The 17,558-nt window shown below is 42.0% G+C and overlaps 6 protein-coding genes across 6 annotated transcripts; 1 reads left to right on the forward strand and 5 right to left on the reverse strand.

The window, feature by feature from the left end:
- Window positions 1-1,373: 1,373 nt before the first annotated feature.
- Window positions 1,374-3,760, reverse strand: EAF01_002327 (uncharacterized protein; the record flags this gene model as incomplete). The annotated part of the gene is made up of 4 exons (XM_038910579.1): window positions 3,699-3,760; window positions 3,292-3,594; window positions 2,907-3,225; window positions 1,374-2,853 (listed from the first exon to the last, which is right to left on the reverse strand). Exons 2-4 carry the CDS (start codon window positions 3,497-3,499, stop codon window positions 1,374-1,376), a joined length of 2,007 nt encoding a protein of 668 aa, XP_038773501.1. The 5' UTR covers window positions 3,500-3,594; window positions 3,699-3,760.
- A 1,668-nt stretch (window positions 3,761-5,428) lies between these two features.
- Window positions 5,429-6,946, reverse strand: EAF01_002328 (uncharacterized protein; the record flags this gene model as incomplete). The annotated part of the gene is made up of 4 exons (XM_038910580.1): window positions 5,429-5,746; window positions 5,810-6,465; window positions 6,541-6,816; window positions 6,889-6,946. 4 exons carry the CDS (start codon window positions 6,944-6,946, stop codon window positions 5,429-5,431), a joined length of 1,308 nt encoding a protein of 435 aa, XP_038773502.1.
- A 1,339-nt stretch (window positions 6,947-8,285) lies between these two features.
- Window positions 8,286-9,632, forward strand: EAF01_002329 (uncharacterized protein; the record flags this gene model as incomplete). Its single annotated transcript, XM_038910581.1, has 3 exons — window positions 8,286-8,328; window positions 8,385-8,822; window positions 8,881-9,632. The coding sequence occupies 3 exons, from the start codon at window positions 8,286-8,288 to the stop codon at window positions 9,630-9,632; spliced, it is 1,233 nt and encodes a 410-aa protein (XP_038773503.1).
- Window positions 9,633-11,047: 1,415 nt separating this feature from the next.
- On the reverse strand, window positions 11,048-11,819 carry EAF01_002330 (uncharacterized protein; the record flags this gene model as incomplete). Its single annotated transcript, XM_038910582.1, has 2 exons — window positions 11,048-11,284; window positions 11,481-11,819. 2 exons carry the CDS (start codon window positions 11,817-11,819, stop codon window positions 11,048-11,050), a joined length of 576 nt encoding a protein of 191 aa, XP_038773504.1.
- A 48-nt stretch (window positions 11,820-11,867) lies between these two features.
- EAF01_002331 (uncharacterized protein) lies at window positions 11,868-14,332 on the reverse strand (the record flags this gene model as incomplete). The annotated part of the gene is made up of 6 exons (XM_038910583.1): window positions 11,868-13,252; window positions 13,301-13,457; window positions 13,506-13,745; window positions 13,795-13,893; window positions 13,943-14,159; window positions 14,208-14,332. The coding sequence occupies 6 exons, from the start codon at window positions 14,330-14,332 to the stop codon at window positions 11,868-11,870; spliced, it is 2,223 nt and encodes a 740-aa protein (XP_038773505.1).
- A 2,582-nt stretch (window positions 14,333-16,914) lies between these two features.
- Window positions 16,915-17,367, reverse strand: EAF01_002332 (uncharacterized protein; the record flags this gene model as incomplete). The annotated part of the gene is made up of 4 exons (XM_038910584.1): window positions 16,915-16,963; window positions 17,074-17,160; window positions 17,221-17,279; window positions 17,332-17,367. 4 exons carry the CDS (start codon window positions 17,365-17,367, stop codon window positions 16,915-16,917), a joined length of 231 nt encoding a protein of 76 aa, XP_038773506.1.
- Between the last annotated feature and the right edge of the window lie 191 nt (window positions 17,368-17,558).

The following is a 17,558-nucleotide window of genomic DNA, read 5'->3' on the forward strand; positions in this document are numbered from 1 at the left end:
AAGATGTGAGAACTGTGGAATATGAAAGCTTAGCGGTGACTCTACCTCGTTTTCTGTTCTTTAAGTAGGATCCCCTTTGAGGAAGGGCTATACATACGTACCAGAACAAGATACCTATTGCTTAAGCATTATCCATCTCATTTGAACTCGATTTTTCATCTAGCAATAACAAACCTTTCTCAACACACCGGAAGAGGTCCACCTATAATCCTCATTCCTATCCACATTCCCCCGTTACATAATATCAGATGTAAATCCGCCCTATATAGCCCCCAAAGAATTAAACGAGACATCAATCAAACGAAACCCGGATTAAAATCATCTCGATCTACAAGCTAATCCGAATCAATATTGATTAAAGTAAACATGGAATTTGACCTTCATACAACACATCTCAGAATATCAAATTACAAATCAAGATTCCATAGATATCGAAACATATCAGTCTTCGTTTCCCTGCGAGACTTTGTCAAGTATTTCGATGTGCGAATACGCTTTAGATACCTAGGTGTGCTTGTAGGCTTTTTCAGGGGTAATGGCCGTGCACAGTGAGATGTCTCGTTTATTGTTGCTTCTTGACCAACGAATGTTAATGTTATGCTACTAGGTAGACATTTGAATCGGAAATATCAACAAGAATACACATACTCTTGGATAAATCACCTATGATCATAAGACATTATTAACGTTCATGTTTAAAATTGGATCATATGAAAAGAATATCATTTGATTTCCTGTCGACCAAATAGCAATCTTACTACGAGAGCCTTATGAGACCCTCGCATGAATAAGATTGATTAAATGGATACTTTCTATCTACTATCACAGATAATAATACCTGGTAAGCTCCACCGCCAAAGTTCTTGATTGAATCTCACCCCCCCTCCACCCCCCCCTTGCCCCAGTTCTTCATTAAATCCCACCACAAAAAGTATATCTTTACCCCATCCTTGAAAATCTTCAAACTCCTCGCTGAAAGACACAATGCATGAGTTCCAGTTCTATGTCAACCCCAAATATATTATGAAATGATACTCTTCCAAGCACCATATTATCCAACCATACTATCCAATTATATCCCGAATAAATTCCTCTTGCTGTAATAATATCCTCAATTCTATCCATGATACCCAAACCCGATCGAAATATCTATCTATATGCTCTTCTTTCATATCCCCCGATTGTAATAATATTTGACACAACCAATGTAATGGATGGCACTGGTCATACTGCGTACCCATCAAGTTTAATCCCACCAAGAGTTTCTAGTGGAACGAAATGGTAGTAGCACTGCAAATGAAAATGAATATGCGAACTTCGTAACTTCGATAAGAGAAGTAGGATTCGTAACGCTTCGCATGTTGATCAGTCTCTCACATCTGATCAATCAAATAAACATGGTCTGCTTGAATAACCTCATCTGATATCTCATGAAAACTCGTGCTCAGCTCGTAGTATATATCATCAAAATGGTCCGAAAGGCCTAGGAAGTCTTCCTCGCTGAGAGAATCTTCTGTGCCATTGGAATTTCTGGATGCAGGGCCATCTTCTTGATGAGGAAATATCTCAACTGACTCGTAAAGGATTTCTTGCGACTTCAAGTTTGGCATTCTATGTGGCGAGTCATTGACTCTGGTGTTTGTTGAATGATCCAAATCGGCGGTCAAGTTCGTAGAGATGGGAGATGACTCAGCTTCATCTGAACTGTGTGCAGCCGAGCCAACCCCAGCAACTACAACAGCGCCTGGAGTGATGTCGAGAGCAATAGCAGAGGAATCAATCGGACTACCGCTTGAAGCAGCAATAAAAAATTCTTGAGTGTCGTCTGTTTGTGGTTCAGACAATCCCTGCTCATATCTTGCATTTTGGCCATTGGACTTTGGTTGTCTAGAGCAAACATTATCCTCGCTATTGTGCTTTTTCTTTTGCCTCTCACAGTACCCATCAAAATTGATATCGGATATCTCGGCCTCGTCAATGCTTCTTTTCTTTCCTTTTTCTGCGCTGATAGACTGTTGTGGTTCTTGAGACATGAATCTAGCCTGATGGGAAAAACCCCCTTGGTTTTCAAGGTCGTTTGACTTGGATTGGTTGTCAAGAGACTCAATAAAACCATTACTTGATCCACTCATGTCACTAGGACTACTGAATATGGATTTTGCAAGACCAAGGGATGAAAAGTTGGCGAAGTTGGAATCATTCATTGTGGCTTGTGAGAGACCGTGAGGTCTTTGAGGCATAATTTCCATACCGTCAAAATCAATGTTTGATGATGGGAAGGGATATTCGATACTGTATTGCTGTTGTGGAGAGTACTGATTATACGGTAATCCAGTTTGCGACGATGTTTCCCCATCGAAGTGTTGATTTTGTGGCATCATGCCTGCATTGAACTGGCCATACGAAGGTGTATCATATGGATAAGAAGAACTTCCAACATCAGCCGGACCTGTTGGCATTGGCATTCCATTTATACCCAGGCCCGGTAAGCCTTGTGCATAGTTTTCGTAATTTGTTGCGTATGACGGATCCATAGGCATTGCATGGCCGTAAAACTGAATTTGGGCTGTGTCTGGGCCCATTTGATTGCCATAACTTTGATACATACTACCTGATGATGTATGTTGCGAATTCCCCGGGATGCTACCGCCATTCTGCATGTAAGCATCCATTCCCTGGACGTTGCCCATTGTTTGTCTCCTTGAAGATGAATTTTCGGCACCAAGATACCACAATGGATTTGATCTAGTCGTTGCAGAGTGTACCTGTCTAGGCTGTTGTTGGTGACTTCCAGTTCCAAGTGAACCTCTTCCATGTTGTTGATGTTGTTGGTTGGTAGTTGCTGGCAGAAAACTGTGTTGAAGTTAGCTCATTCCGTGGACTCGGTTCATCAAGAGAGCACATACTTATTTTCATGACCTCGTCCATATGACTTATCGAATGGTCCATTTGCACTCATGCTCATGGTTTGAAGTCTGTTCGGATTGAATTGACGAGCTTCACTCCTGTTCCAATTACCGCTTCTTCTAGGTTGTGACTGAGTGAGAGGACTGCTCATTGACATTGGTGACATCGTATTCGCACTAGTATTACTAGAGCTTCTTGAGTGGCTTCGTCTTTGGGAAGCCGTAGTGCCATCCCGCGAATTATCGAGCATGTTTTCAATTGTGCTGTCTTGAGCTTGGGAAATTGAACCGCGTAGTCGCTCAATTATTTCTAGAACTTCTGGAGAGGGTTGTGCCCTAAGAAATTAGAGGATGTACTTGTGAAAGTGAATTGATAAGGACTTACTCCGGTTTCTGAGTACGAGCATATCTAACGCTCGCTGCATTTGGTGCATGTCGCAAATCCTTAACATTTTCTTGCAAAGAAGTCCAATTGCTTCATCTGTGAAGAATCTGCCTGGTTTAATTTTTTTGGCGGAAGACGGGGAAAGGATTTTGGATGCCAGGAGAACAAACCAAATCCCGTCATCAGTCCATGTTTTCACACCTACCATCTTGCCAGTTGATGAGCAATAATGTTTGAATTTAAAGGGAAAGTTTCAAATCGTGAAATATAGACGTATCTGCTCCCTTGCTAAATAGTAAAGGGCTGTCCAGGGTAGATTAGCGCATGTCCTGGACAATTGTAAATAGGCAACAAATATTGTAATATCTCTTTTTTCTTCCGGGGCATGATATCTCTAGTCGACTTACCACTGCTTTGATAGGTACTGTAGGATTAGGTTATGAGTATCCGTTTGTTGTCGTCGCTGCTCCCAATCTTGTGAATCCTCTCGAGATAGAAAGGGTAATGATGATAATATTATGAGTTGACGGGAGCTCAGTGAAAGCTAGGTCTGTATGCGATATATTTCCTCTTGTCTGCTCTGAACACTCTAGATGTTAGATAATCCTTCAAGCCAGACGTTTTGTGCCGAGGAAGTCTGTGGTTGGTATTAGGTCCTCGTCAAAAATATTTTGAAGAATGCTTGACAAAGTGAATTTGATCTCGAGTTTCCAAAGATAATGTTAGGGATCGAAGAGGTGTACTGTATGTGATAATATTGATTGTAAAGATGAAAGCGAAGGCTTTCGAAATTTCGATTCGGTGTGGTTTAAATATGAGGAGATGATGGAAGAAACAGAATTCGTGGGACATTCACAGCAATAGCTGTAACCGAAAACCAATTTTTGTGGATTATTCAAATATTGAATACTTAAAAACCGAGAAAAGATAAATGATGATTCCAATATCGTGGAATGTAATAGTGATTGTAAATTTTTGAATATGATGTTTTCCGGACTCTGCGAAACCGAAGTCGGGGGCGTAGAACACTTTGAGATGTCGATTAGGGCGATGGCAGTCGCGGTTTCCTCCTTTATTTTTTGCTACCTAGCTGAGAAACTTTTCGAAAGGTCAGACGAAAGTTGTAGTTTTTTGGATCCAGGAAAGAGGAGGGGTTATGATAGAAGACTCCAGGTCGTAAATACCGGATTTCTTGATGCCTTGATAGGGGGTTTGATGTATAATCATTGGTTTGGGCGAGCGCGTCAAAATAATAGATGATAATATCTAAAAGATGAGCAAGAAATGTATGATATAAGAAATCAAAGTAGGATACTCGGCGTCTAATAACGGGAGTTAATGTGGAAGGGATTTCGCAAGAGTTCTGAGGCCACAAGAAGTAGACCTTCCCAGCTTATGGGAATATACCCAAGAGTTAGAAAGGAAGTTGAGGTTTGGGGCGTTGATGGATAAGAAAGTAGAGAGTAAAGAAAGAGTTTGTCATGGAATATCTTCTTTGCTTAAATATAAAAGAAGTGAATTATTCTACTGAAACTAGAACCAGTAGATGATCTAAAATTTCAATTCACCCACACCTAGTTCGGATAACCTCTTATTTTGAAACTCTCAAGTTCGGAGTTGAAAGATGATGTTGGTGAAATTGGAGGCTTCGATGATGGTTAGATTGGGTGAATTGGCATGCATCATGATTCGTGGGCGCTGAGGTACTCTTTTTGCCTTTCTGTATGATGCCGTACATTCTCATCTTCATTTTTGAACTGGCAATACAAAAAATAGTTCCATCTTCCATCGTCTATCAAGTAAAGAACAAGAACTGATGCCCCGAACGCTTCCATCATAAAATAGTACGTGAAATCATGGGGCTATATATCAGTCGACAGTGATAGGGAGATCTGCTAAAAATAGGCATACAATCCATCTATGAATACAGAACGCATATCTGAATATCGAGAACAAGAATTTGAGGGAGAGGTGGCTGGATGGAATAAACTTTGAATCAATCTACAAAGCACATTGATTGTGCATGATTTTGCCATCATCATGCCAACCACATGACTTTTGCTTTGCTACGATAAGATTCACAATTCATCTCATTTACACAGAAGTTGAGGACATTAACAACTCGATGTAAATGAAATCATAAGCATATAGCTGTAGATGCCGCTACATCGTGCTTCCAAATGCCCCACCAACAGTGTACGCCATCATCATCGTCGTCCCGTTCTGGATCCTCCCAATCATCGAAGCAGCGTTCTTTACCACTAGCCACTAATTGGTATCCTTGAATGGACATCAGTTCCTCAAAGTTATTCTTCATCTCCTTTGTTGAATTGTCTCTTAGCGGTACTGATACCAACACACGACTATCCTCACTATTCTTGAGGAGTTTCGGGATTACTCCAGCAAGAAGATGAGGGTGATGAGAATCATAAAAGGGATCGGCAACAAGAATTATCTATGAATATGATTAGATATTTGAATCATAGAAGGGAGAATATGTAAAGGATACTTATCGTACCTCAAACTTATCATTTGGGTTTTGGCTGAACACCTCGGAGTGTTCTGCATCACTCCAATCTAGGATTGCTGCACTGGCTTTATCTTCAGAAGTATGGCCAAAACCATTCTTCTTGAGATTAACATTCAGGTTTGGAACAATGTCAGGAAGATCAGTCAAGACGGTGGTCTTGTTCCAGAGCATAGTTGCCGTCAATCCAAGAAGTCCAGTACCAGCACCAAGCTCTAGAATTTTCCCTTCATTATAGACATGCTGCCTCGAGAAGTCTCCTCGATGCATCACATCCCTTTCCACGCTCGACTCACTAGCCAACATAGTATCTCCTACTATCACGCCATTACCATTCATTCTCGTGGTGCCGTTCAATGCTTCGTCGCACCCCATGGTCAATTGAATCTCTACTGTTGACTCACTTTCCACAGTTTGGCCATTTTTTGAAGTTGCAACCTCTCGCTCAGTCAAATCACTGTTGGAAAGTACACCGCTAAAATAGAGGTTTCCTAGCTCCTCCAACTTCTTGGCCATTACGAAGGAAGTACCCCATGTTTTGAGACCCAAACTATCACCAGTGAGTGGAGGCTCACACAGTTCAATGGCGAGGTCTTCTGAATCTCCAGATGTTGGAATGATCCAAGTACGGATCATCTGTGGCATTGCTGCATTTCGTTAGATGATTTCTTGATTGTGGTGCAAATCCTCAGTTCAAGTGTCCAAGAAATCAGATGTCTTACCTGAGCGTCCACAACGTTCAGCCAGTCTCTTACTAGCAAGCTCATGGATAGTTTCACATTGTTGTTCCCATTCCTCTTCAGATACTCCTATGGATAACCAATCAAGTTCGCTTCCAATAATTTTGGTCAGGTAACGAGATATACCTTGAGCATCGTCAGATTCTTGAGACCTCCTGGAGTTTGAATTCCAAGAAGGCGGTGGAAGTTTCAATAATTCCAATACTTGCAAAAGTTCCTGGAATGACGGACGTTTATAAAGTTGTGGGAAATCCAAAGCTGTAGCAGTGGTAGCGCGTCAGCAATAATTAAGTCAACAAACAGTTTGAAATCATGGGATGAACAACTGACAGTGAATAGGCTTGTTGCCGTTGGTGGCCAGGCCATCTAGTGACTCATTAGAAGGCATGTTGAGTGTAGCAAGTGACCACGATAGTCAAAATTACCAACACACAACTTGCTGGATATAGGTCCGTTTGCAGAAAATGAGAGTTTAGTAGAGAACGATTAATATAACCTTGTTATATTTAAAGATCAGTTTCAAGGGTTATAGAAGTGATAGTGCCTGATCGAGGTAAGAGAACGCAATAACTTAAGTGCTATTTACCCTCCCAGATGGAGTTCTCTCTTATCACCGTCACAAAGCTCTGCTTATCTCAGAACCCCTTTTATACGCGACGGAAGGGTCAGAGAACAGCGATTTTCAAGAGTTTCTGACAAGCCAAAACCACCAATCAATCAGTGGAGAACTTGTTGCTTTTATTAAATTCCGAATGAAAGTGAGCTGTATATAAGTACTGCTGCACTTTTGTACAGTCTCACAAAATCAGACCCGCATCTTGACCAAAGCTTTAATGATTAGATGAAATTTGTATGAGATGAAAGATCTTTGATAGAATTCCCTAGCAACGATCGAAAGAGTGAATGAGAGAGAGGAAGAACAAGAGGAAGAAAAGATTTGCTGAAATGCTTCTGCTTTCTGACAAAGTGTGGGTCGTTTAATCCCTTTTCAGTTAAACCTTACTGTTTCCCTAGTGCCTACTCCGTACTTTGATCGAATATCTGACCGAAAGATCCAGATCTTTCGATTGGCCGGTAGTTCACCGAAATCTCTGGTGCAGCAAAGTTTCTCTCCACGTAAGCGAAGCAACAGATAAGAACTTGACCACCTCAATACTTATTAACAAAAATCAAAAGAATGTCAGAATTCAAATTGTGATACTAAATAGAAACTTAGACAAGATATCATTCCCAAATTTGGGGATACAGCGTGTTTCGCTAATCCAAGCCTCTGAAACGTGTGAATCCCTACAGGACACTAAACAAGCTTGAGGAAAGTCCCTTATCTCTTGGAAATCAAGTTCGCAGGCTCGTCTACCTGTCAATGATTGAAGCACCTGGGGATGATACTCACATAGTTCATTAAGGCTGTCCAAAGTGATATGTTATAAATTGGACTGGTAACGAATAGATGAAGATGCTCATAAGTAGTGGTAAGCACAGCAATAGAGACATGATGGAACAATGATATCGCGGTTCGAAGATGACTAATCACACACGGGTATATTGAGTCAGCCCTGGAGTCACGAGATATGTGGCTGAAATTGCCCAATTGGTTCAAATGACTTGACATCACTTGAACGATATTTGATCTTTAGAACAAAATCTAGACTACCCGTGGACAAGGGAAGAATTCACATTGAGAGATATCAATTGGTTCCCCTTAGCCATACTCGCTAGAACTCATCATGATCGAGGGAATATTCTTTGCTCGTTTCCTTCCCCAGAAAGGTGCATGCATACATGTATCTTCCTTCAATACATACATTCACTAATATCTTTACCAGGTACCAAGGTCGTTCATCAAAGTCCTCCAGGATGTATTGTCTCAGAACCTGATGTAGATAAACCACGTCTGTTCGACTTTGAAAAGCTGGCCGAATATATCATTCCCCGTCAAGCATTTTGTAATCGTCATGTTACAGTATGTGATCCTGAGAACAAACATCGCATTTTAGGCCATCCAGTTTGTATCAAGAATGAAAAATATGAACGAAATGAATTCATGTTCAATTTCTGCATTGTGACGAGAGTCGAGGTGGATAAGATTCCTTATGAAGCTGTGGTTAAACGTTTGGCATCAACATTTACGGAAATGGAGATTCAGAATGAGTATTTGAGTCAGGAGGGGACCTTTTCATGTCAAGATCGAAGGTCGATAGCTGCATTATTGGAGATTATTAAGGAGGATTTGAATAATTACAATGAGTGCATGATTCCTGTTGGTATGTATCCTACGGGCCACCTACGTTTATGAGGCCTGTGAACTAACAATACATGTAGATGATGCAAACACTATTAACATGAAGCTTTTCCCCATCCACAGACATCCACCCCCTATAAAAGCATGGCAAGTCCCAATCTCCAAGATCAAATTTGCCGAAATCGTCGACGATACCTGGGATCTCACCATGAGGAAAGTAATCAAGCACATTGACGGCATCAAAGACGTCCGAAGAATCGCCCACGACGCAAATGTTGCCATGGATCTCACCAAAATAGCCTTGCAGCATCTTCTCTACTATGATTCCATTCTTATACTCGATATTTTTCTCTTTAGCAATATTTATGCGCCTACATCTGAGATGAACGACTTCATAGCTGATAAAGATGACATGCAAGATGAATGTGCAAATTACGTCTACATCAACGGTCCTCGCCTCGCAAATTTCCTACTCTGTCGACTCTTCACCACTCTTTGTACCTCAAGAACGCTCAAGGAATGGCTCAAACTACACATGGATCAAGGTCTTAACGTCCTCAATTATATCGATGTTCGTCGTTTCATCCAATTCGGTGTCATAAAAGGTCTCATCTATCGCGTACATAGGTACGCAGTGTCTTCTATGTATTTATCATCGATCGCCTCTAGACAAGCAATACACATGGATAGAAGAGGTGATGCACTGCGGAAATATACTGATGGGTGCCATTGTTTTGATCAAATAACCACGGTGCTGAATATTGGAGAAGCGAAAATCATGGAACGACTGCGCAAATTTCCAAAGGGGGACGTGGAGGTTATTTATCGATGAGGCCGTTTGGATATTCCGATTATTTTACATTCAACACACTGAAAGTCGAATTAATCATACGTAACCTGGTGGTCAAAACATCTCCTCAAACATTGCCTTCGAAATTGACCTCCACCCAATGGTGCAATAATCTGCCACAGGAAAAGCGCAAATCCTCCTTACCAAAATGTCCACACTTACTCAGACGATCTAGCCGAATCCAGAGGTCATTTTCCCCACAGTACTCCCAAGCAAAGTATCTCGCTTGATCATCGTTGAATCGTCCACAGTATACAAGGGACGAAAGCATTAATGAGATGAAAGATCACCGCCACAAATAACTAGTGCATGAGATTCAGTTGCGCTATATCATTATCACCATTTCCTGTGTCATTGTGCCCGACGATACGGAACAAGTCATGTCTCAATCCTATACAGTAGTTGTCCAAGAAGTTTCCTCAATACAGAATCAGAAGACCTATTTACATTAATCTGCTGATGTTTCGGCAAGGGGTGAAGATTGGATGAAAGAATACTCTACGCTGGGCAATGAAAAGAGGAAGGGAGCCACCACCGAGGACAGCTAAACGAGATTGAGGATACAGTCTTTCCACAGGAAATGACAACGAAATCGTCCGATGAACCACGCAGCAGGTACACGCACAATTTCGAACGCTGCCAATTACGCGAATATCTCATAACTACCATCTATCTATTAAACTCACTCCCAAATCATATCACCACACAGAAACTATCACACAATAATAGTATCCTATTCTGATCTATCCTGCTCTGTAACTGTAACATATTACTCTCCCAACAATGTAGTTGATCATATCTATATCTACCTACCCAGCGATACGAACCCCACAACCAAAATGTCAATACAAAACACAATCTCAGAACCAAACCCTTCCCTTCCCTTTCCACCACAATATGCAATATGCCTACCTACGTATACCTATCACGAAATCAAGTATCAAATCCAAGTTTCCACACCAACAAAATGAAGAAATTCATAGCCCAGCCCAGACTCTAGCATGGTTCAGCACAGTTCAGTTATACATATATAGGTATATACAAATATATAACCATAGCCGCGCGCCGACAATCCCTATTTACCTACCGGTACCTACAAGGCAGTACACCTCACCTCCTCTATACCTCCCCCATAGTGCGCTGTGCATACCTAACCTCTCCACAATTCAATACCAATACAATTGGTACATCACCCCATCAATTAATTCCACAATCCCACAATACCTATACCGTATCCATTCATCCACCCATCCATCAATTCTATAATTCGACAAACAAGCAAGCAAGCAGGTAAATAAGCGCCAACAACTTCGCGCAAAAATCCCATCTTCAACCCCACTACCTAGGTAGTTCTTAATTCTTTTCTATTTCAAGCCATAACAAAAAATAGAACCGAGCTATTCATTCCTCATTGGCTCATCATATAACGTGATGTGATTGAATATCTCGCCTATCTGTGAACGTCGCATGCATTGCATGGTTTCTATAATTAGGTGACTACCGGGGTTTATTATTGGGACTTTATCAAGATTTATGATACTTGCAAATTGAGAATAGCGGAAAATGGCAATGTACTTCATGTGAACGTGTGGAGATGGAAGGAAGGAACTCATGAGGATGGAATCTACGGAAATCTAAGAAGTAAATATAGTATAGATTTTGAAATTTGTAGAAGTATGTTAGAATCCACAATCATATATAATATCCACAGGGCGAAGAGAAAACATTTCCTTCTCGCGCCGCAACGCCTTACAGCAAGGGTATCAAAAAAAAAAAAGAAAAGACAAAATATAAAACAGCCTCCCAAATCCCCCTTGCGTCGTTAATTACGTTCTCGTTTTCGTTCTCATTTTCGTACAAGTTATGCCATTGGGCCCATTGAGAGATGGAGACATGAGTAAAAGGAGGTTGGGCAATACCTAGCTGCATCAAATGTTCCAATGTTCTGGAGACATTAACGTCGGCGGAGATAATATGTTCTGTGTGAGTGAAGTCCGCCAATTGAAGCATTGTCGTCTTCTTTAAAACTACATTCAGAAGAATGGTATTGCGAATTCCTCGAGACAATCTTGTAGTTTGTGACACCAGAAATCTAGCATATACGCTAGAGCCATCATGAAGCTCGCAGCAAAATGGCAAACTTCCAAAGCGGCCTGTCTGATGGGACATAGTGATTGAAGATAGACGCATTGATGTTCCTAAAATAAAGCATCATTTTCATACCGAGATGCTGACACCCTTTCGTGAATCAGCTTCATCAACACGGAAGCCAAACACCATCCTGAATAAATCTCTCAAAAATGTGTATTGTCCAGTCCTCATCATCCAACTAACACTCTTAGCGAGATCATTAGCTGAGACTTTCTTTCCTGGCGGAGGTAATGAGCTTGTATTTCTGAAGGTAGGGTCGCTCAGTACCAGGTTTCGATATGATGAAAGTAGATTTGTTTGCGCTGGCGATGGACCAAAGGTACCAGTCGGCAGTGCCTTGACAAAATTTTGAAGTGTCAAGGGTGAACCTTTGGACGAGATAGCATTTCTTGAATATCCCACATTCATTGAAGCTTTCAAGATAAGTATCTTGAGTCTTGTCAAGTTTAGATCCTCCGGTTGGTTTCCATTTGTTACTGTGCTAGCACCACTTTCTTGAGAATATCCTGAAAGTGAAGATGCAGCAGATGACCATCGCGGTGGTCTTTCTGAACCTAAAACCATAATATTTGGAATATTTGGCGAGTTCTCCTCTGGTGTGATGGGGGTATCTTCAAAGTCGGTTGTTGGGGTTTCAGGAAGGATAACATATCTTGTAGGTGTATGCTCTTCAGGATTCTCTGATAGCGAAGCTAGACTACTAGACTTGGTATGTGAAGAGCGAGACATTTGATCGGATGATGTTCTGAAAGTCGTTTGGGATGGGCGAGGTGTACCCCTCTCAGGACGAACTTGTGTCCAACCTTCTCGGAAAAGATCACATAATTCCCAGCAAGCTTGAACAGCAGACCCAAGAAGCTCTTCATCTGCCATTTTCCCTTCCCTTTTGTTTTGTCGAAGACTGAAAAGCATTTCAGCAAGACTCCAACAAGCTCGGAGAAGAGAATCTGTCTCTTCGGCAAGTTCACTTCTTTGTTTCATGAGACGATGGCATAGCGTTATGTAAAAATCTAGAGTTCTTTCTCGAAATGCTTCAGGTAAATTGCGATCGTGCGTATTATATAAGTGGTTGTTCAATTCGAAACTGACCCTCAATACTGAATCGGCTACCTCATCTTTCTTTTGGCGCACATCAAATAGAGACTGGCAAAAATCCCTACACAGATCGAGGGTTGGCCTGACATGGAACTCGTGATCTTCGTCGCGGCTATCGTATAATTTCTTGCAAAGCTTCCAACAACATTTCCAAGCTTTTTCGTGAGCATCCCCGGATCCGGAAAAGCTAAATATCCTTTCACGGTGAATAGAGCTAAGACTAGCCAACGTATTGCAGAGTGTCCAACATTCATTAAGCGCCGTCTTCAAGGCCGATACTTCCTCATCCGCATTATGAACTGTACGAGCATCGAAATCGTCTTCCGAAAAATCCTTGGGAAGTTCTTCGGGAATCCCTACATCTAGTGAGTAAGGAATATTTGTATCTTCTTCTTCAGTTATACCTTCAAGACTGCTCGGCCGAGATGGTCTTCTCTCTTCCGAAAATGATTCGACTTCTTGACGAGTTTGCGCTCGAGGTGTTTGATTCTCCAGACCGAATTTCATCGGCTTTATGTCTGTAGAGATCGGTGGAGGTGAAACTGGACCTGGCTCGATAGACTATATCGTTGTTAGCTTAGAAAAGACGTATAATATGATGGGTTTTACCTTATTCGCATGCTTAGCAACCTGGAGAATTTCTGGACTCATTCCTGGGCTATTACGGGGACTCCCACTTGGACTCGTTTTCGGACTGGTCTTCGGGCTTGTCCTTTGATTAAACTTAGGACTGGTGCGAGGGCTACTTCTTGGACTACTTCTTGAACTTCTAGACTGCTGGTATGGAGTTGGCGTGGAACGATCTAAAAGTTCTTTCGCGGATTGTACTGGAGTCGCATCGCTGAATGGCTGTTTTGAATTAGCTGTTGATTCTTCACCATTTAACTCTATTGCTCACAAATTTTGCGTAGCCCTCGGGGGCGTGGATGACCGAGACAGACTCATCTTCGATGGAAGCACGAAACTCTTCTGGTAGATTTGTGCTGAGCCTTTTCAACTGTTTATAGTATCAGCAAAAATCTTTCCAACCGTGGTAGTGTACCAACAGTAATTTGCGAATCGGCTCTGGGTAGATCCTCATGATCCATCGTTTCATCTGCAACTTCATCATCCTCAATATCTGTGGTTGTAGTGCCATTCGAGGTCACTGGCGAAGGCCCCACCATATCACTCATTGGACTGAGTAGGTGCGCGCTGGCAGGAGAGAGGCCGTCCTCGAAAAGAGTTGGTTGGAGATTGGAGCCTGAGTAGTTTCGCGCGGGCCTATATGATATTATTAGCATGGCCAGTTTTTGCAATGGTTCAACATACAGCGACTGGTAATATGGAGATCTTTGAGTTGAAGGAGAACATGGTGAAAGAGAGAAGTCTGTATAGGGAGAGATGGCTGACATGACGTTGACAGGTGAGGCAAGCAATGGACTTTCTACTGCCATTCTCCTGATATTTCGAGGCCCCAATAAAAAGATAAGAAGCTTGCACAATTCATAAAAGTTTGTCTAGGTGGGACCTCGATGCTCAAGTATAAAGAAGAGATGGTAATGCTTACAACGCCAGGTTCTGGGCGGGGTTACCACTCACAGCTTCGGACGTTGCAGTGGATCCGAGAACACTGAGGCTGAATGGAGGAAAGTCTGGCGCGGATCAAGAGTTCCAAGCTCAGGGCTTTGGAACTGAGTTTGGCAGAAGTGTTGGCACCACAAGGAAATATACTTGGATCGTAAAGAGTTTAGTAGAGTGAGTGGATGCGTGTAGCCAAAAATATTCAAAATCAATAAGAAACCTTACACGCTCAGATGCAAAAGAGAGGTAAGATTTTGGAGAATTACTTGTTGATGAACAGGCTAAGGAAAGTGCTGTGCCGCAAAGTCACGTCCTCGGGGAGGATTTTGATATAAAGTGGTACTTTATTATGACTTTCGCGCGTGGACCTGGCATCGGCGGGGGGGGGGGAGTTGATTTTCCTTGTGGGGAAAGATGGAGCGAGGATGTTAAGGATGTTTAGGATGTAAGGTTAATAAGGATGCGAGGACCATTATGTCTACGAAGCAAGTACCTGGCAATAACGTACAGATAAGAGAACTAAGCCTTTTGTTTGAATTATGTTTTCTCTATTCTCGCATCAAGAGTCCTCTACTGACATTATTGTTATTATCGCGAACAGGCCAATAATACAATATACGATAGATGTACCGCTGCCAAAACAAACACAATCTTTGGTCCCTTGTCGCGATGAGTACAAAATCTGCAATGTTGAAGCCGGTCAAGAAATGAACAGAAGAGCACAAATAATAGGCTGATAACACAGTAGTAGGTACCATCCATTATGGCTTTCTGGATGCAAGAAGAAATCAAAGTTGAGCCAATCATATACGTCAATCCATGTCTTTTGATCCTCCCCGCTTGCATATATGCAGACTATAAGCATGACGGGCGCTTACAAGTTTGTTTTCCAGATATACCGGTACTACAGTCTACATACCTGGGTACTTTTGACGGCTTCCATTGTCTTGGGGTAGGCCGAGCATATTTGTATCTACCTGAGATATACAACTGAGTGCTCAACTGACATGTCTAGTGTTGACTCCATTTATCCTGATTGTAACGGAAGGTGGGTAATCTCAATTCGAAACATAAGAAACCACATCAGCATATGTACGATACTGGCTGCTAATCTCATGTCATCACACATTCTGTACATCGGAGAACCGTTTCCTGATTCATATACTAAGTAACACTTTGACGGGAATAAAGTATCTCATCATGTCCCATGTCTCGAAACTCGTAAAGTCACCATGGAAGCATGAAGGGACAGGGAACATCGTCTATTGTCAATGGACAAGAAAAACATTGACAATCAATCCAACAGTTGCAAATCGCGAACCGAACGGCTGGCTCTATCATGACCGCAATAATAGCTTCAATTATACCCAGATTAGGTTCATTGCGAATATCACTGCCAATATTTGAGCACTTCGGGACGAACTAATAAGCATAAGCGTATCCGAGACCACGGGAATGTCATTCAAGTCAGTTAGATGGGTCGGCCGGTCATGATCGCTCAAACAAAATTTACCAGCATGAGCAGAACGGATATCGTCGACTGGCTACACGGAATGGTGTTCTCTATCTGGTGGTCCATTCCGATGATGATTGACAGTATCCTAGTCCTTGTTAATGCCCTCCACGGGTACCTCTGTGGAAAGTTTTCTCTCTTCAAGGCCTTAGATCGATCGATGCAAAATCCCCAACTCCATGTTTGTTTAATTCGACGAGTTTCTCGTAATTTGACGACTTATCAAAATCAAGCAATACGCGTCGGAGTTTGATGCAAGTCTGCACCAACATGACTCCACCGCTTCTAGCCTTATAGAAACGCCAGCTTTTCCCACTCTCTGCATTGCATGAGGTTATAAGAGACTACCCATTGACTATCGCTCTTATAAAAGGGTAAAGTCCTAGCTGGTAGAGTAAGCCTTTGCCGTCGGTGAGTGCTAGAAATTTCTCATTAGTGGCTTGTCAGATTTAAGTGCACTCCACATCAATACAGCCCAAGTCCAATGCGTTGTACGTGCATAATAGAGAACCAGTTCCTTGGGACAACTTCTACCAGGAATGATCAAGTATTATTTGGGCGCCTGATGAACGTCTGATAGTGTTCCCGAAACAAACAACAATGCATGTACGAAAGTATGGTATGGTTATGTTGGAAATAATCCTTGATTGTGAAAATTCGATAATGAGCCGCAAATATTATCTCCCCACTCCTCCGTGTAAAAGTTCAACACCGCTCGCAAATGTTTACTACACACCAATCACCGTTGGGTGTAGCCCTGGAACGCCCACGCCAAAATCTGTAGCATTTGGATCATGATCTCCAATCAACGCCTATACCATCTGCCTCCCTGTCTGCTATGGCATCGTCTAATCGCATATCGCGCTTCTTCCGATTGAACTAGCAATTGAGGTCATCCGAATCGAGGTGTGTACGAGTAAAATATAATATGGCCGGTTTGACTTAACTGTTCAAAGCGGCCTTTTTCGCATCTCTCTCCGCAGGATTGTATCTAATCAACCGGTCAGTAAATAAGGAAGTCGCAAATTTTTAGTTGATTTCAAAATCCAGCTCTCCGCTTCTTTCTTCGTCTGCCAAAATAATGGAAGTGATATTTCGTACCTAAGAAGTTTCTCGATGAGGTCGACATGTGTCATGATCATGCGACGGCAGCAATATCGCTTCAAAGTGAGCTCGTCCATCGCATCACTATAACAGCGTATTAGTATTGTGAAGCAATAAGAACAGTGTGCAGTGTGGTTCTCTAACCCGTCGTTGACTCCCTCGTCAATGAGCTTGACATATCGCTCCCAGATGTCTCCGGTAACCTGTTCTACCGGTTAGCGCACGACCGTCGCGCAAATGATTGATGTAGTTTACCTTTCCGCAAGAGAAACAACGAACTGGAATAATCATTTTGATGTGTTAAAGTGTAGATGTGAATATCTGCGATGATGTTGTGATTTCTAGGATTTAGATTGAAGTTCTGCGCGTGAGTTGATACCAAGAACTTTTTTCTTTATCGCCGGAACAACTATCGGTAGATCTTCGGTTATCAAATAAAAAATAAAAAACGTTCAGAGCTTCTGCATCACATTTGCCAATCC

The sequence above is a fragment of the Botrytis porri genome (assembly GCF_014898465.1).
Source record: "Botrytis porri strain MUCL 3234 chromosome Unknown BPOR_003, whole genome shotgun sequence".
NCBI lineage: Eukaryota > Fungi > Ascomycota > Leotiomycetes > Helotiales > Sclerotiniaceae > Botrytis > Botrytis porri.